This window comes from Mobula birostris, chromosome 28 (assembly GCF_030028105.1).
Source record: "Mobula birostris isolate sMobBir1 chromosome 28, sMobBir1.hap1, whole genome shotgun sequence".
Classification (NCBI taxonomy): Eukaryota; Metazoa; Chordata; class Chondrichthyes; order Myliobatiformes; family Myliobatidae; genus Mobula; species Mobula birostris.
The window spans coordinates 22894979-22912819 of record NC_092397.1 but is presented as its reverse complement, the minus strand read 5'-3'; the positions used below and the strand labels follow the sequence as shown (position 1 = coordinate 22912819).

Below are 17841 nucleotides of genomic sequence, written 5' to 3'. Positions count from 1 at the left end.
GAAGTGTGAAACGGGAAGAAGAAATAACTTTGGTGAGAAGGGGCACTGCGAAGAGGGTACGACAACACAAGCACAGAGGAGAGAGTTTATGTCTGAAGTGTGCGAAGGACTAAACCTGTACTTCTCATCAGTATTCATCGATGTGGTCATGGAGGATAGTGAGATCAGAGAAGGGAATGTTGATATTCCAGGGCATGTTGTTCCTCAGGCAATGGAGACAAATTACAGATTGGTGAGTCTTGGATCAATGTTCGGGAAATTATTCGAGAATATTATTAGAGATAGGATCTCTAATAAAAGTTTGGAGGGTAAAAGGAGGATATCATGATTCAGAAGGCAAAGTGAGCAAAATCCAAGAGATTCTCTTGGTATATTCATAGGAAAAGTTAAGTTAGACACAGAATCGTTCCCCTTGGAGGTGAACATGGCCATCTGTGTGTGGAGGCAAATGAAATAGGAGAGGCTATCCATGAATATTTCTGACAGTTATTTCACCATTGCAAAAATTCTTTAAGGTTGTTAAATCTCCAGGGCTTTATCAGGTACATTCTCGTACTTTGTGGGAAGCTGGAGAATACACTGTGGAGGCCAGGGGAGAGATTATTTTGCTTCATCTCAGGCACCAGTTGAGGTTGCACATGATTGGACAGGGTGAGCAATGTGGAATTGATAGTTTTGAGGCCCAGACTGTGGATGATATGAAGAGGCAGGCTGTGTTGAGGAAGCAGGGAGTCTGCAGTAGCACTTGACAGATTTAGAGAATGGAAAAGGAAGTGCCAGATGAAATACAGTGTAATGAAGTGTGTGGTCATGTACTCTGGTAGGAGGAATAACACCCTAGGCTCTTTCTAATCAGGGAGAGAACAGAAATCAGTTGTGTGAAGGGTCTTAGTGCACGATTCCCTAAAGGTTAATGCACACATTGAGTTGGTAGTGAGGAAGGCAAATGTAATACTTGCATGCATTTCAAGAGAACTAGAAAATAAAAACAAGGATCTAATGCTGAGGCTTTGGTCAGACCTTATTTGGAGTATCATGAGCAGGCTTGGGTAACTTTTCTAAGAAAGGATGTGCTGGCATTGCAGAGGCTGTAGTGGAAATTCATGAGAATGATCCCAGGACTGAAAGAGTTAGGATGTAATAATCATTTGATAATCTGGGCCTACAGTCACTGGAGTCTAGAAGAATGAGGGAGAATCTTATAGAAACACATTGAATATTGAACGGCCTAGATAGCGTTGATGTGAGAGGATGTTTCCAATAATGGAGGAATCTAGAACCAAACCACACCCTCAATAAAAGATGCCCCTCTAGAATAGAGATGAGTAATTTCTTTAGTCAGAAGGTGATGAATCAATGGATTTCATTTCCACAGGCAGCCATAAAGGCAGTCAGTGTTTTTTTTTTAAAGCAGAGGTTAGTAGATTTTTAATTATTATTAAGGGTATCAAAGTTTATGGGTAGAAGGCAGGAGAATGGGGTTGAGATGGATATATGATGGAATGGCAGAACAGACTGAATGGGCCAAAAGGCCTAATCCTGCTCCTGTGACTTCAGGACTGATGGTTTATGCGCTGCCATTGTTCAAAAAGGGTAGTGGAAACTACAGGCCCATCAGTCTGTAATTTGTTGGAAGAGTTTCTGATGAACAGGATCCACCAAAATTTGGTTTGATTCAAGACAGTCAGCACAGTTTTGTGCAAGGAAAATTATGTCTGGTAATTTCTTGCAGCCCTTTGAGGGGTTTCACAAGGGCGTAGATGAGGTTAGGGCTGTGGATGTTGTTTATATGGACATTAGCCAAGCCTTTGATTATAGTCTGGAAAGTTAGATCTAGAAACTGGAATCTGGGGAGATAGTTGATCGATTCCATAATTGCCTCCGTGACAGGAGGCAGAGGCTGATGGTTGAGGGTTGTGTCTCAGACTGGAGCTGTCTGTCTAGTGGTGTGCCACTGGGTGACAGGACCTTTGTTGTTTGTAATTTATATAAATAATGTCCATCTGAATGTGTAATTCACTGAAAGTGACGTCTCAGCTAGATACGGTGGTGAAGATGGGGTTTGATCTGCTGGCCTTCATCATTCATGTCACTGAGTACAAGAGTTGAGAAGAAGTGTTGCAGATACACAAGTCTTCGGTGAGGACTGATTAAAGGAAACCATGCTGACTTTGGCCTATTTTTTCATGTGTTGCCAAGTACCCGAAAATACATCCTTGACAATTGACTCCATCATCTTCCCAACCACTGAGATCGGACTAGCTGGCCTATGATTTGCTTTCTTCTGCTTCTCTCTCTTTAAGAGTGGATGACCTTTGCAATTTTCCTGTTCTCTGGAACCACACCAGAATCCAGAGATTATGGAAAGATTATTACTAAAACTGCCACAATCTCTTCAGCCACATCTTTCATAGAACTGGTGTAGATAATCTGGTCCAAGGGAATTTTCTACCTTCAGACCTTTCAGTTTCCCAAGGACCATCTCCCTAGTAAAGGCAAAATCACTCATTTCTGCCCCCTGTTTCTCTTGAATTTCCAGCAGACTGCTAATATCGTCCCCAGTGAAGACTGATGCACAATACTTATTCAGATTGTCTGCCATTTTCCTGTACCCCATTACTACCTCTCCAGTAACATCTTCCAATGAACTAATATCTACTTTTGCCTCTCTTTTACACTTTGTATAGCTGAAGAAACTTTTGGTATCCTCTTTAATACCAGTGGCTAGCTTACCTTTGTATTCCAACTTTTCCCTCTCTTCATGACTTTTTTTGTTGCTTTTTGTTGGTTTTAAAAGTTGTAAATACTCTGAGAGTCAGGGACATCTCGGAGCAGATACAGAACAGGGGGATGGTGTTCATTCAGCCAGAGATGGTGATTCACATCGGTACCAATGGACAGGTAGAAAAGGGATGATGTCCCACAGAGAGTTTGGGAAGAAGTTATGGAGCAGAACCTGAAATGTTGTAATCTCCAGTTTACTCCTAGTGCCCTGTGGTGGTAGGGATACAAACAGAAAGTGAGAGCTAATGAATGTGTGGCTAAGGAGCTGATACAGGGACAGGGTTTCAGGATTACGGAACATTGGAACCTCTTCTGGTGCTGGGGTGACATTTACAAGAGGGATGGTTTGCAGTTTCAGTGGAGGGCGGTCAGGATCATGAAGTTCATTGCTGCACCCTATGAGGGTTGAAACGAGATTGACAGGGGGATGTGAAACAGAACACTAGTCACTGAATGGAGAGATTGAAGCTAAGTTAGATGCCAGGCACAGCAATATGTAATGATGGATTTTGAGTCAAATCCACATCTGACCTGGAGTTTGTTTAAAGACCAGTGCAGTGTTTCAGGGCCAGTTTGTTCCAGTAAGAGGGAGGGTCAAGGATGGCAAGGTTCAGGAACCTTGGATGATGAGACAGGAAGTTAATTTAATCGAGGAGGAGGAAGAAGCATAAGTAAGGCTTAGGAAGCTAGAATCAAACAGGGTGTTTGAGGACTATATTTAAAAAATAGGGGAACTCAAGAACATTCGGAGAGCTGGAAACAGTGATGAAAAATCTCTGGCAAGTAGGATTGAAGATACTCCCATTGTATTCCGTACATTCGTTGTGGTGAAAAGGATACCTAGGGCTGCACTTTGGGAGATCCAACATCAAGGGTGTGTACACAGTTAATGGCAGGAACATTAACAGTATTGACAAAGAGAAGGATGTCGAGGTTCAGAGACATCGGTTCCCTAAAACTGGGAGCACAGGTTGACAGGGAGGTGAAGTCGGTGTATGGCATGTTTACCTTCATCAGGCAAGGCATTGAGTTCAAGCACCAGGACATGATGTTACAGGTTTATAAAATGCTGGTTAGGCCACATTGAGAGTATCGTGTTCAGTTCTGATCACCTCATTATAGGAAGCATGTGGAGGGTTCGGAACAGGATGTCTGGAGGAGGTGTGCGCTGAGGAGAGGCTCGACGTGCTGAAACTTTTTGCTTCTGGAGTGGCGTTGGCTCAGGAGAGATTTGATAGAAACCTGTGGAATTTTGTGGTCATAGTTGGTGTAGACAGCCAGTAATATTTTTCACAGAAGGCATGTATTTAAGCTCAGAGGAAGAAAGTGAAGAAAACAGATTGATGGAGACATGGAATGCACTGCCAGGGGTGGTGGCAGAGACAGAGAGCACAGGAGTATTTAAGGAAATCTTAGACAGTCACAAGAATATGTAGAGAAGGGCCAAAGGGCCACTCCTGTACTGTCCTTTGTTCTCTGAACAGCAGATGGCCCCTGGGCATGGATCCGTGCAGGAGACTGGGATATTATATCCCCAACAGAAAAATGATTGTCGGAGGGGCAGGACCGGCAGCTCAGTTTCACAGTACAAATGCTACAGGTACGATGGAGTGGACGGGAGAGAAGAGAATGCAGAGATGTGTTTGACCAGGGAGAACATCTCAGTGGTACTTAAAGAAGACATCCCTGGGGATTGCCGCATCATGTATACTGGGACCGCCGCACTGCAAAAGGGTTGGTGGCGCAGAATTTATTCTGTGTGTCCAGTTTTATCAATCAGTATTTAGAAGTTCCTACTAGAGACAGGACAGAACTGAACCTCCTTGTCGATCCACCCACCCCCTCCCTTTTCTTCCTGGCACAAACAAAAGTCTGTATCAGAGCGACCCACCGCCTCACAGAGGGAGCCGCGTCTCGGGAGATCTGACCAAACTGACCCCGTCTTTGCAAATGTTCATTTATATTTCAGAGACCCAGGCGGACGAGATTTTCAGTAAATACTGTCAGTTCCATACGGTAAATGTACTTTTGCAGATAAATGTAAAGCTGCAAATCAATATTGTTCTGTGAGGCGGTGGGAATTGCTCATGAAGCGATCAGTGGGACGGTCCAGGGTCAACCCGCAATGTGAAACCCAGACAACGCGGTTTCAGGTCATGAAGACCGGAATCGTTCAATGATCGGAGATTAAATTCACCCTCCGGGGGCTGACTCTGAAAGTTAATTTCCCCGCCCCACAAGGCGAGAGAGCTCCATTCAGCCAGCAGAGAGGGGAAATGAGGCAGGGTGTAGCGGACCGCGTACTCTGCAGACTTTTACCGATTTAATTCGCGGAAGAAACACGACGGAAGGAGAGAAAACGTTACCAGGGATGCCTCCGATCGGGGCCGTGTCAGATACACAGCCGAGTTACTCCGAACGGTAATCACCCGCTGTTCAGCCCTTCCACAGACACTGTGAGTGGCTCTGAAAAGAGCCTCTGGGTAAATAGGTTCAGTTTACGTCGCTTCACTTACTGGTACCGCTGGTTTTCTTGGGCAACAGCACAGCCTGGATATTGGGTAACACACCGCCCTGAGCGATAGTCACCCCTCCCAGCAGCTTGTTCAGCTCCTCGTCGTTGCGGACGGCCAGCTGCAGGTGTCGGGGGATGATGCGGGTCTTCTTATTGTCCCGGGCTGCATTGCCGGCCAATTCGAGGATTTCGGCTGTCAGATACTCGAGAACAGCAGCCAGATAGACCGGGGCTCCGGCACCCACCCGCTCAGCATAGTTGCCCTTTCTTAGGAGTCGATGAACCCGGCCGACCGGGAACTGCAGTCCAGCCCGAGATGAGCGAGATTTGGCCTTGGACCGAACTTTGCCGGCGCCGCTTTTTCCACGTCCAGACATTTCCAAAGTCACAGTAACTGCTCCAGCGACAGGGAGGGAATGTTCACCCGCCCCAGCTCGCATTTTTATACCTTCTTTGAGAATGCAAACTAATGCTCGTGATTGGTTTAATGCTGCTTGTTTTCATTGGTGAAAAGAAATGGCCCAATCGACGAACTGCCTTAATCACCAATCAAGAGCCCGTAAAGGCAGAAGCGCGGAGTGTAACCATCTCCTCCCCAAAGTACTCTGAAAATTGGAAAAAGCCCGCCAAAAAAAACTCATTGTTCAAATTTAATCTGAAATTAAATCATTGCTGATCTGTTTGAGGACTGGGTCTTCGTATTTCCCCCTGTTATTGAAACCGGGCACATTTAATGTAAGTGTAGTTGATAATGGAGTGTCTGGGAACTCAAATTTCTTTCAACTCGTAAAGGAACCGAGTAAAACTGACACTCAGCTTCTGCCCGGTGCTGGTCATTGTGTAAACGTTAGCAGGTTATGGACAAACGGCTCTTCTCAAACTGTGACCAGCGGCTAGTCTGCAATTTTTTTAAAAAAACTGTTCTATGAAAGAACCGTGAAGTCGTTCCGGCCTCGAATTAAAATGAGATTCAGAGAAGTTACCTAACTCCAAATAATAAACACCTGAACCCACAGCTAAAACAGCAACGGGAGTGGGAGGAATGTTAAACACCAGGATTATAGGGGGAAGATGAAGCGGATATTCCAACCGCTCTTTAGCTCCTGTAAAAGCCACCACACATAAAACGTGCGCCATGTATTGCCTAAATGCTAGTACAACTCTCTCAGTGAAATCGTGAGTGGCTCTTAAAAGAGCCGTTGTGTTTTCGATCATCTCACTGGGGAACTTTACTTGGAGCTGGTGTACTTGGTCACCGCCTTTGTCCCTTCGGAAACGGCGTGCTTGGCCAGCTCCCCGGGCAGCAGCAGGCGCACGGCGGTCTGGATCTCCCGTGAGGTGATGGTTGACCGCTTGTTGTAATGGGCCAGGCGTGAAGCCTCGCCCCCGATGCGCTCGAAGATGTCGTTGACGAATGAGTTCATGATGCTCATGGCCTTGGAGGAGATGCCAGTATCGGGGTGAACCTGCTTCATCACTTTGTAGATGTAGATGGAGTAACTCTCCTTCCTCAGCCTCTTGCGCTTCTTCCCTGCCTTACCGGCTGGTTTGGGCAGAGTTTTCTTGGCGCCCTTCTTCGGAGCGGGTTTCGCTGTCTCAGGCATTTCAGCTGACCGCTTCAGAACCACAAATAAGCAAAACGGACCCGGAGCACGAATTAAATAGGCAGCGCCCAGAGGTGTATGCTAATGAGGGATGGGATGCCTAGGTTTCTCAATGGCTATTTGAAGTAACGTTCATGCAGTAAGATAATTTGATTGGATAGCTAAAGGAATTCGTTCAACCAATCAGAACTCGTTCTGCACTACCCAGTGTTCGTTTTGGGTAACACCGTGGACAGGGACCTGTCGCCGATCTGGTGAGTTGCCGCTGCCGGTTAATTCCGCAGGAAGGAAATCTAAAATACAAAATGGACCAACTACAGCGGCAGTATTCGGTCATTCGGCCCGTCGTATCTGCTAGAAAAGCAGATGGAATGAGGAAAACACACAGTTGATAATATGAAACGTTTATGTAATGAAACAGGACAGCAGGAGACCGAAGGTCAAATGGACCAGGTGAAAGATAAATTTACTGCAGCAGCATCATAAACACATAGTATCCACGATACAGTGCCCACAAGAACTAAACTGCTGTACAGAATTGTAAAAAGAGAAGAGAATTAGCAGTTAGTCCTGACGAAGGGTCTCGGCCCAAAATGTCGACTGTACCTCTTTCCCAGAGATGCTGCCTGGCCTGCTGCGTTCATCAGCAACTTTGATGTGTGTTGCAGAGAATTTGAACGAGTCTCAAGACAGTCCATTGCAGTGTAAATTGATCAAAGTGGTGCTGTCTTGAGGTGGGGAGGAGCGTTGTTGGGTTTTGTTAAAGTACGTAATGTCTGTACATTACGTACAGGGTTCATTCTGTACCCGTCAGCCTCTGGTACAGTGTGAGAGTGTGGGGTTCATTCTGTACCCGTCAGTCTCTGGTACAGTGTGAGAGTGTGAGGTTCATTCTGTACCTGTCAGTCTCTGGTACAGTGTGGGAGTTGGTACTTGGCACTGTGTCTCCCAGTCTCTCATGCAGTGTAAATGTAGAAACTTCTTTCAGATTCATCCTCACAATTGAATTATTTTTAGCTTTTTAAACAATATCACACAATGCGATGTGGCCACACATTTGTTGGAGGAACAACACCTTATGGGTGGCTTCCAACCTGACGGCATGAACATCGAACTCTCGCATTTCTGGTAATGCCTCCCACACCCCCCCCTTCACCATTTCCCATCATCTTGCCCACCCACCATCTCCCTCTGGTGCTCCTCTCCCCTTTTCTTTCTTCCATGGCCTCCTGTCTCTTTCACTAATCAACTTCCCAGCCCCCTACAGGTTTCACACTCACCTTATTTTCTCTCTCCCCTTCCCCACCTTTTAAATCTACTCCTCAGATTTTCTCCTAAGTCCTGCCGAAGGGTTTTGTCCCAAAACAGTGGCTGTGTTTTTTTTCTATAGATGCTGCCTGACCCGCTGAGTTTGTTCAGCATTTGTGTGTGTGGCTTGGATTTCCAGCAACTGTAGATTTTCTCCTGTTTGTGACACAATGCTGTACATCAGTATCTCAGTGATGACGTATCTGGTTACGTTGTACTAATCTGAATGGACTTTGGAGCAGAGCATCCAGAGTAACAAGCCCAGACCATTCAACCCAACTCTGGTCTTGTGATAAATGTGTAACTTTCCTCGAGTCTCGGTGTGGGAGGGTTTGAATGGTGTGTATCGTGTAGCAACATTTGAACTGATAGAATTGAGAATGATTTTGACTGTAGATATGTAACCAGTGTGTCCACAGTGATCAGTGATGGGACCTTTGTTTGATCAGATTAAAACATACGTGGGCAGATCAGATCGCTGATGACATGAATATTGGTGCAGTTGTGGGTGGCGAGGAAGGTTGTCAAATGGACAGAAGTGGATATAGATCAATTGGAATCATGGATGGAGAAATGGGGGAAATGGATTTTAATCTGGACAAGTGTGAGGAGTTTTACAGGTAAAATGTCAGAAGAAACTCCACAGTAAATGGCAGCACCCTTAGGAGCACTAATACACGAGAGAACTTGATGTGTTCCTCTGTATTATCTTGCAAGTGTCACTAAAAGGAAGTAAACTGCTCTAAAGATCACAGAGCGGGAGCAGTAAGAGGATTCAGTGGGGGGGGTGGGGTCGCTGTAGGGTAATGTCATGGCTGGAAATGTGCGTAATTAATGACCACTGACATTCTGTTGTGTTTCTCTTTTAGAAGCTGGACTGCTGTTATGATGTAAGTATGTGAAGTTTTTTTTTAAACTGTGCTTTATGTTTCTGTATTTGGAGGACAATAAATGAGTTATGGTTTTCCTGAAATAGAAAATGCCTCATGCCATTTTATTTGTAAAAGTCTTCACACTGCAAGAATACCGCAGTATCAATCTGCACCAAGAAAACCTGATCACATTCTCTTGAGGGTTAATGGCATTGCTGACTCTGAGTTTACTACCGTCGAATGCCAGCAGGGTCACAATCAGCAGAAACTCTCACAAAGCAGCTCTGTTTGTATTGTGTGCTTAGTAGGTCTGTGGGAGATACCCAGACTGTGAAGCTATAGTAATGGAGAGAGACACACTGAGCCAAGTCACAGCTTGATGGGCAGAGAGGAAAACAGAGAATTTGATGTTGTGTCCTTATGCCTGAACTATGCCCAGTTAGAAGTGTTGTTCCTCCGCACAGTGTTCAGCCTCACTGTAACAGTGTGACATCAGACATCAACATGAAAACCAAAATAATCTCAGCTGAGATGTATTCTCTTTCACCTGTTGATCATCTTTGCAAACATTTTACAGGCAGAAAAGGCAAAGAATTTCTGTCTGAGAATCTCAAATGCAACAGCGTGTCACTTCTGCTGTGTCTGTCGGTTCCCCAGCATTTGAATGCTACCAATCACTGAATATGAAGGGGGAGATGGTTGAGAAGACAGCACACCAGAGTCCCAATACGTGGACTTGTCCATAGACTGACCTGATAAATGGCCATAGAGTTGATAACAGTGAGTTGGCGTTCACCGCCTCTCATTTTGGAAGGGATTCACCAGGCCACTGCACCTGCAGATACACCAGCAAGTTCACACGGGGAGAGGCCATTCACCTGCTCCATGGCGGACGGGATTCATTCAGTCACAAGCTATTGCAACACCAGCCAGTTCACACCGGTGAGCAGCTAGACTTGGCTCTGTTGTCTCTGTCTCTCAGTATAGCTTCACACCTGTTCCAAGTGTGGGAGGAGATTCATTCAGTTCACCCACCGTGTGAGGCTCCAGTGAGTTTACAATTCATAGAGGACACACTTCTGTCCTGAGTCAGCAAAGAAATTTACTCAAGTCATCCCACCTGCTGAAACACCAGCAACTTCACATCAGGGAGGAAGTTATAAGAAGCTGTATATGGGACTGTTAATGTCAGATTCCACAGATATTGTGGCTGCTCATCAGACCCAGGACTGAACCCTGGTTACTGAGCATTGAGGGGGTTCATCCCACCATCTTAAAATACACTGATGTTTAATATTGTGGATCTGTCATAGACAAATAGATCAATTCCATTTCAAATCCTGTGTCTCAGGTGCTTCCTCCCTGTCACACTGATAATGAACAGTCGAGAGGCCACCCAGTCCAGCTGGTACCTGCTTGTGTTCCTATTGCACACCAGAGCTTTCAACCCCATCCCTGCCGTTCACCACTAACTCACCCTATAATGTTCAGGATGTAACTGGTCACCGGTCTGGCGATGAAGAGGTTTACCTTGAATTCACTCCACGACTTTCTGTAAACTGCAGAGGATTAATTTACTGTGGTTTTCTCCCAAATATTCCTCATCCCTCACAGCTCTGGACCAAGGCTGAAGTCTTGTGTTGTTAAAATCTTCCTGTCCCACTCTATTCATTGCTTTGTGTCATTTTCACTGATTTCGAAGGGCTGTGCCTCACCCTGCCGGGCTGTTGCAATACAACACTCTCCTCTAAATTACGACAGCAGAATGGTGGAGCAGAAACAAGAGGGGTCAGCACAAATGAGGGCTTTGGAGCTCCAGATGTGATGGAGGCTCGAGTTTACATAGAGTAGAAGGAGGGAATCAGACCAGGAGGATGAGGCTGCAAATGAAAGTTCAGCAACATTTGGAAACTGATTGACTGAAAAAAGAGGTTTATGTTTGCAAAATACTGGAGGGACTCAGTGCCCCCCAGCAGCATCTGTGCAGACAAATAAATAGTTGATATTATGGGCCAAGACACTTCATCCTATCTAGACTGTTTATTCCTGTTTAGCTGCTGCCTGACCTGCTGAGTTCCCGCAGTACTTTGTGTGTGTCACTTTACAGTTTATTCCCAGCATCTGCTGAACCTCGAGTTTCATATCTGCATTTCTAAATGAGTGGAACTGTGACAGTTGTCATACAAAATGCTTGTTGACATTGAGTAATAAACAGGAGAAAATCTGCAGATGCTGGAAATCCAAGGAACACACACAAAATGCTGGAGAAACTCTGCAGGCCAGGCAGCATCTGTGGATAAAAGTACAGCTGACGTTTTGGGCTGAGATTCTTCAGCAGGACTGGAGAAAAAACAATGAGGAGTAAATTTTAAAAGGTGGGGGAGGGGAGAGAGAATTCTTAAATTCACACAAAGAAACTCTACATCACTAATACTATCATTGCTGCAGCTGGTTTCCAACACATTAAGATATTCTTGTAAAACCTTATTGCTACATTGTTTAGTCTCTCCACCTATTTTGATTATGAATTGCAGCAAATGACCGAGCCAGGACTCAACCGTCTCTCCTTCAGGAACAATTGTATTACCTTCTTTAATCAATATTCGGAACCCTATGAATCCCACACCCCCATTTTCTTAGTCATTCCCCAAACATCTTCAAGTTTAATAGTCCTTCCAATACTTTCACAATATGACCTCCAGTAAATCTTTTTCACAAGCTTCATTACTTTCCTCACCACGGCCTGTGACCTGTTACACTTAATATGATTACGCGGAGAGTGATACTTCCTAACTTTCCGAAATGCCACGTTTCTCTCAGTAACTGCCTCTGCACACTCCTCCGTCCACCACGGTACAGCTTTTCTCCCACTACTGCACTTTTTAAATTGAATCTCTGCCACCACTATTTGATGAATAATGTCACAACGTTTCTTTGCAGAAATCCACATCATCCTCACCATTCAGCCCAGACAGACACTCAGCACATAAAACATTCAAACTTCTCCCAATTTGCTTTACCAGAGTTCCACCTCCTAAAAGTGGCCTCATGCCCCCTATATAAATCCAAACCCAAGCTTATAAACATAGGGAAACGATCACTCCCCAATGCTTCATCTCCCATGACATCCCACTACTCACTCCAATGTTCAAAACTAAAGTTAAATTTACAGCATTTTCAGAACTATTATGAACATTAAATCTCGTACCTCTCCCACCATAAAGACTAACAGGATATGAAATATCTGAAACTCTTCTATAAACAAAATATTACCAATCTGAGAACAACCCCACAGTAAATTAACTATGTGTTAAAATCCCCACACCATACAACGCTTAGTGAGCTAGAGCTACGTATACTCTCCAACAAATCAATCGGAAGCTTTCCACAATGGTTATAATAATACACAAACACGAGGAAATCTGCAGATGCTGGAATTTCAAGCAACACGCATAAAAGTTGCTGGTGAACGCAGCAGGCCAGGCAGCATCTCTAGGAAGAGGTACAGTCGACGTTATAATAATATACCACTTTATTGCCCCTACCTGTGGAATCAAATGTCTTCAAATGCCTCATACATTTCATTTACATCCACAACTTTATGGCCTCTCCCTCTCTTTAAAAAAACTTGCAAGACCACCTCCTCTACCAACTAATCTATCACGCTTAATTACAATATAACACTGGAAGGAAGAACTTAAATGCGAGAACAATCAGGTTTCCTGAATACATATAACATCACATAGATTTGATAAATCAGAAATAAACGAAGTTTTGACCATTAGAAATCAGGCTTCTGAAAATCGCCCTTCTGATGCAGGCGGGGCGGGAGGTGCGGAATGTAGTGGGGCGTTTATGATTGGTGAACCAGTGCCCATTCTGATTTGAAAGAGCAAATATTCCAATCACAGAGCTGCCTTATTCACCAATCAGACTGTAGAAGCGCGGAAAATACCGTCTAACCGCCGAAATAAACTGAAATTTGCAATACACCGCCAAAAAAGCCTTTGTTGCTGAAATTAAACCACAACAGGTTTGTTTGTCGGCTCTTTACCCCCGTTACTGGAGTCCGACACACTTAAACAAAGTGTAGTTAATATTGCGATGGTGTCTGAGAAATTAGTTCACCGATATCTTTCAATTGATAAACGATTGGAATAAAACCGGTCCTCAGCTGCTGTTCGCGGTCGGTCATTGTGTAAACTCAAGTCAGTTTAGCAAGGGGTCACCCGTCAGAAAGTGGAGCTTTAACAAGTACTCTGAACGACCCGTGACAGTGTTCAGCTCTTGCGTCGGAATGGGGTTAAGAGAAGTATCGAAAATGGGACAAAGCTTAATGAACCCACGGTATTTAAACCAGAAACATTAGCGTCCATGTCAGAGAAATCTGATGACCGAGAGGAAGCGACGGGGAAACGGGTGTGTAACGATTCCGTGTCTGTGCAGTTGGCAGGAATTAACAGAGAAATTGGGATTATACTGAGCAGCGGACAGCAAGTTCTGATTAACGGGGATAAGATTCTGAATGAGCATTTCAACAAAAAATTCCAAATTTACCTCAATTCCATGTCTCAATATCGTGTAACTCTTTTAATGAAACCGTGAGTGGCTCTTAAAAGAGCCTTTGATTTTCCGGTTTGTTTTGTCAGTGAACTTGTCTTCACTTGGAGCTGGTGTACTTGGTCACCGCCTTTGTCCCTTCGGACACGGCGTGCTTGGCCAGCTCCCCGGGCAGCAGCAGCCGCACGGCGGTCTGGATCTCCCGGGAGCTGATGGTGGACCGCTTGTTGTAATGGGCCAGGCGGGAAGCCTCGCCCGCGATGCGCTCGAAAATATCGTTGACGAATGAATTCATGATGCTCATGGCCTTGGAGGAGATGCCGGTGTCGGGGTGAACCTGCTTCATCACTTTGTAGATGTAGATGGCGTAAGTCTCCTTCCTCGACCTCTTGCGCTTCTTGCCAGTCTTGCTCGCTGGTTTGGACAAAGCTTTCTTGGCGCCCTTCTTAGGAGCGGGTTTCGCTGGATCAGGCATTTCCTCGTCGGTTTCAAACACAATAATAAGCAGAAGCTGTTCGGAGCGCGGATTAAATAGGCAGCGCCCAAAGCGGTATGTTAATGAGGATGGGAATGCTGAGCATTTCCATTGGCTGTTTGGAGAAATGAATCACCAATCGGAATGCTGGGGGATGGGAAGCGGCGCCAATGGGCGGGGTTTACCGCTGTCGTTTAATGCGGGAGGAAGTACTGAAGGGCAGAGACAGGCCGGGGTGCGGGCTGAAATTGAAAAAGGAAACGCAAATTTCAAAAGCCGAATGAAAATAAAATCAGATGAAATATTGTAAAATTAAACACTAGGACATTTAGTTCATGACATAGGGCTGCAGGAGAGTGAAGGAGAGATTTGGACATTTCAGTGTAAAGTTTAAATCGAGTTTATTTATGCACAGGTGAAAGGAACAAAGTATTTGTAGCAGCATCACAGACATTGCATCAGAGACACAACACTGACAAGAAACACTGAAATTAAATATGAATTATACCAAAATATTCAAACAGACAGAAGACTATCAGAACAAAATCAAAATAACAAACAGATTATGCCGGCAGTGGGAGAATCATCCCTCTTGTGCTTCTTCATCTCGTCACTCTGGATTCAGTGTCACACAACGCTGCCACTTTGGTCTGGCCCATGCCTTCATTAACCAAGTCCAACACTTGCCTTTATTGCATCTTCCTTCTCCTTACACTGGTCATCGGGTTTGTGGGGGTGTGTGCCCCCTTGAACCTCAGGATTAGGTTTGAGGGGAGGGCTGGTGGATGTATATGCGGGGCTGGGAGAGATAATGCTGTGGAGTTTAGTATGGTGAGATAGGTGGGGCTATGGTGGATAGGGTAGTGTAGTGGAGTCACTTCAATCTTGCCCATTCCTTTCATTAACGTGGCCTGACACCACTTGGCTTAATGAACCGGGTGTTGCAAAGGGACACATCGTCAGTAATGCAACCTGGGGTCATTGGGTGTTTTGGGTCTTTAATCATGAGACATCCTCGCCCAGGCAACCCAGCCAGGGTTAATCAGGCCCGCTTGTGTTTATCCCATGGATCAAGGTAATGAGAGGCATGCAATTCTGCATGTTGTGGGTATTTTAAACCTTGTTACTTGGCTTTATTTTGACCATTTGGGGAGTAGAATGTTCTGAGGCCTAGTAATCAGGCTTTACCTCCAAGTAAGGTTCAACTTTCCAACTTTCAATTTAGAATTGTCTTTATTTTGCATCTGTATGCCTGGGATTGCATGGGTTAAATTAACAGTGTTCACTGCAGTACAAATTAGTGATTAGGTCTGTGGAGATTGGTCCATAATTCCAAAATGCAAACATCTCTGAAATCCAGATTTTTTTGTGCGGACATGACATCACAAATGGAGAATTTTACTCAGGAGTAAATGGCTTGCCTAATGAAGAGAGTTTCACGGCTCTGGGCCTCTATTCATTGGAACTTCGAAGAAAGAAGGGTTACCAAATTGAAACCTATCAAATAGTGAAAGGGCTTGATTGAGTGGATGTGGAGAGGATTTTTCCTGTGATGGGTGTGTCTAAAACTGGACCACACAGCTTCAAAATAGAGGGTCATCCTTTCAGAATGGAAATGAGGAGGAATTTCTTCAGCCAGAGAGTGGTGAATCCGTGAATTTTTTTGCTACAGGCAGCTGTGGAGGCCAAATCACTGGGTATAGGCAGAGATTGATAGATTCTTGATTGGTCAGGGCATGAAGGGATACAATGGAAGGCAGGAGATTGGGGCTGAGAGGAAAAATTGATCAGTGATGATGAAATGCCAGAGAAGGCTAAACAGGCAAAATGGTCGAATTCTGCTCCTGTATCTTATGGTCTTATGGACTCACTTAGTGACTAAATCTCTCCCAGAGACTGTTGATCTCAGCTTTGACTCAACCCAGCAACTGAGGCTCCACATTACTTATATAAGGAATACAGAAGTTCTTTGTTCTCTGATTTACAAAATATCTCATTTCCATCCTGAATGCTTGTCACCTCATTCTGAGCAACAGACACAAAATGCTGGAGGAAGTCAGCAGGCCGGGCAGCATCTATGGGAAAGAGTAACGAGTCGATGCTTCGGGCTGAGAATCTTCACCCTGAGATCTGATGAAGTGTCTCGGCCCGAAGTGTCGACTGTTAACTCTTTTTCATAGAGGCTGCCTGTCCTGCTGAGTTCTTCCAGCATTTTGTGTGTGTTGCGTTTGATTTCTAGCATCAGCAGATTCTCTCGTGTTTGTGATTTACACCTCATTCTAAGGGTATTTTCCTCAGATATGGAGTTCTCATTCAGGGGAAAGATCCTCCTTGCCTATTGCCTGTCATATCCTGAAAGAATCTAACAGATTTCCTCGTTTTCTCATGAACAGCAGGGAATACAGACCCAGCGCACTCACTCTCCTCTCATATAACCAACCTTCCATCCCCGGAACCAACCCAGTCAGTGTGGGGAACAGTCACTGCACTCCCTCTATTGCAGGGATATCCTTCCTGAGGAAGTGTGACCAAACCTGGACACGATACTCAAGGTGTGCTCTCACCAGGGCCCTATATAATCCCAGTGAGACCTCTGTACCCTCTTGTACAATCCCCATGGATCACAGGACAAAATACTGTTTGAACATAGAACATAGAATAGTACAGCACAGTACAGGCCCTTCGGCCCACAATGTTGTGCCGACCCTCAAACCCTGCCTCCCATATAAATAGAACATAGAATAGTACAGCACAGTTCAGGCACTCTCATTACTTGTTGTATCTGCATGTAAACTCAAGTGATTTGTTTACAAGGATGCCCAGGTCCCTCTGAACATCCCTGTGTGGAAATGACTCTTACAGTTTGTTCCTGGGAATGGGTGATCACACATTTCCCCACATTCTGTTCCATCTGCCACATCCTCAACCGTTCACTCTCCTGTCTACATCCCCCAAACCTTCTCACTACTGACACTGTCTCTCCCACTCTGCCACAGCAGCAGACGTAGTTACTGAGTTATGCAGCACAGAAACAGGTCCTTCAGCCCAACACATCCATGCTGACCAAGTGGCCAAACAAAATTATTGTCAGTTGCCTGCATTTGGCCCATGTCCCTGTGAAACTTCCCTCTCCACAGTCCAAGAGATATTGCAACTGTGCCCACCTACACCACCACTTGGGGTAGTTTGTTCCATGTAAACAGCACATTCTGTGTACAAAACCTGCTCCTCAGGGTCCTATTTAAATCTTTCCTCTCTCACTTCATATCTGTAATCTCTCGCTTCCAACTCCATAAACCTGGAGATAACAGATTCACTGTTGACCGTATCTATGACTGCCATTATTTTATCACCTCTCTAATGTCACATACACTCTGGTGAGAAAGGTCCTGGCCTATGCAGCCTCCTGTTAAATCCCTTTTGCACCCTCTCCAGTTTAATGTCACCCTCTGATCCCAGGGCAACTATAACTGTACTCCGTGCTCCGAGAGTAGTTTCCCCGAGGCTGGTAGAGCTGTAACGTGACGTCACAGTCCAGTGGCCGATACTCTACCCGATGAATGCGAGTGTGGCGAACAGCTTCTTCACCGTCCTGCCTACCTGTGTTTACACTCTGAAGGAATTCGATATCTACACCCCGATATCTCTGTTTTACAGCACTCCCAGGGACAGACCATTCCCCACGGCAGTTCTGCCCTGGTTCGTCAATAACAATGGAACATC

General features: G+C 45.1%; 4 protein-coding genes across 4 annotated transcripts in view; 1 reads left to right on the top strand and 3 right to left on the bottom strand.

Moving 5' to 3' along the window:
• LOC140189345 (histone H3) overlaps positions 1-9173 on the top strand; it is a 35911-nt gene extending 26738 nt beyond the window's left edge. The window contains exon 3 of the transcript XR_011883502.1: positions 9081-9173. The gene's annotated coding sequence lies outside the window, so the exon portion shown is untranslated. The remainder of the gene's footprint in view (positions 1-9080) is intronic.
• The window catches only part of LOC140189344 (uncharacterized), a 155663-nt gene continuing 143114 nt past the window's right edge, over positions 5293-17841 (bottom strand). Inside the window, exon 3 of the mRNA XM_072246090.1 lies at positions 5293-5693. Coding sequence (XP_072102191.1) covers positions 5293-5693 — 401 coding nt within the window. The remainder of the gene's footprint in view (positions 5694-17841) is intronic.
• LOC140189243 (histone H2B 1/2-like) lies at positions 6529-6947 on the bottom strand. The gene has a single exon (XM_072245932.1). It carries the CDS (start codon positions 6901-6903, stop codon positions 6529-6531), a length of 375 nt encoding a protein of 124 aa, XP_072102033.1. The 5' UTR covers positions 6904-6947.
• On the bottom strand, positions 13655-14118 carry LOC140188848 (histone H2B-like). Its single transcript, XM_072245502.1, has one exon. It carries the CDS (start codon positions 14116-14118, stop codon positions 13744-13746), a length of 375 nt encoding a protein of 124 aa, XP_072101603.1. The 3' UTR covers positions 13655-13743.

Bases quoted from the DNA above. Each gene is read 5' to 3' on its own strand.
- LOC140188848 (XM_072245502.1), bottom strand. From the start codon at position 14,118: ATGCCTGATCCAGCGAAACCCGCTCCTAAGAAGGGCGCCAAGAAAGCT.
- LOC140189243 (XM_072245932.1), bottom strand. From the start codon at position 6,903: ATGCCTGAGACAGCGAAACCCGCTCCGAAGAAGGGCGCCAAGAAAACT.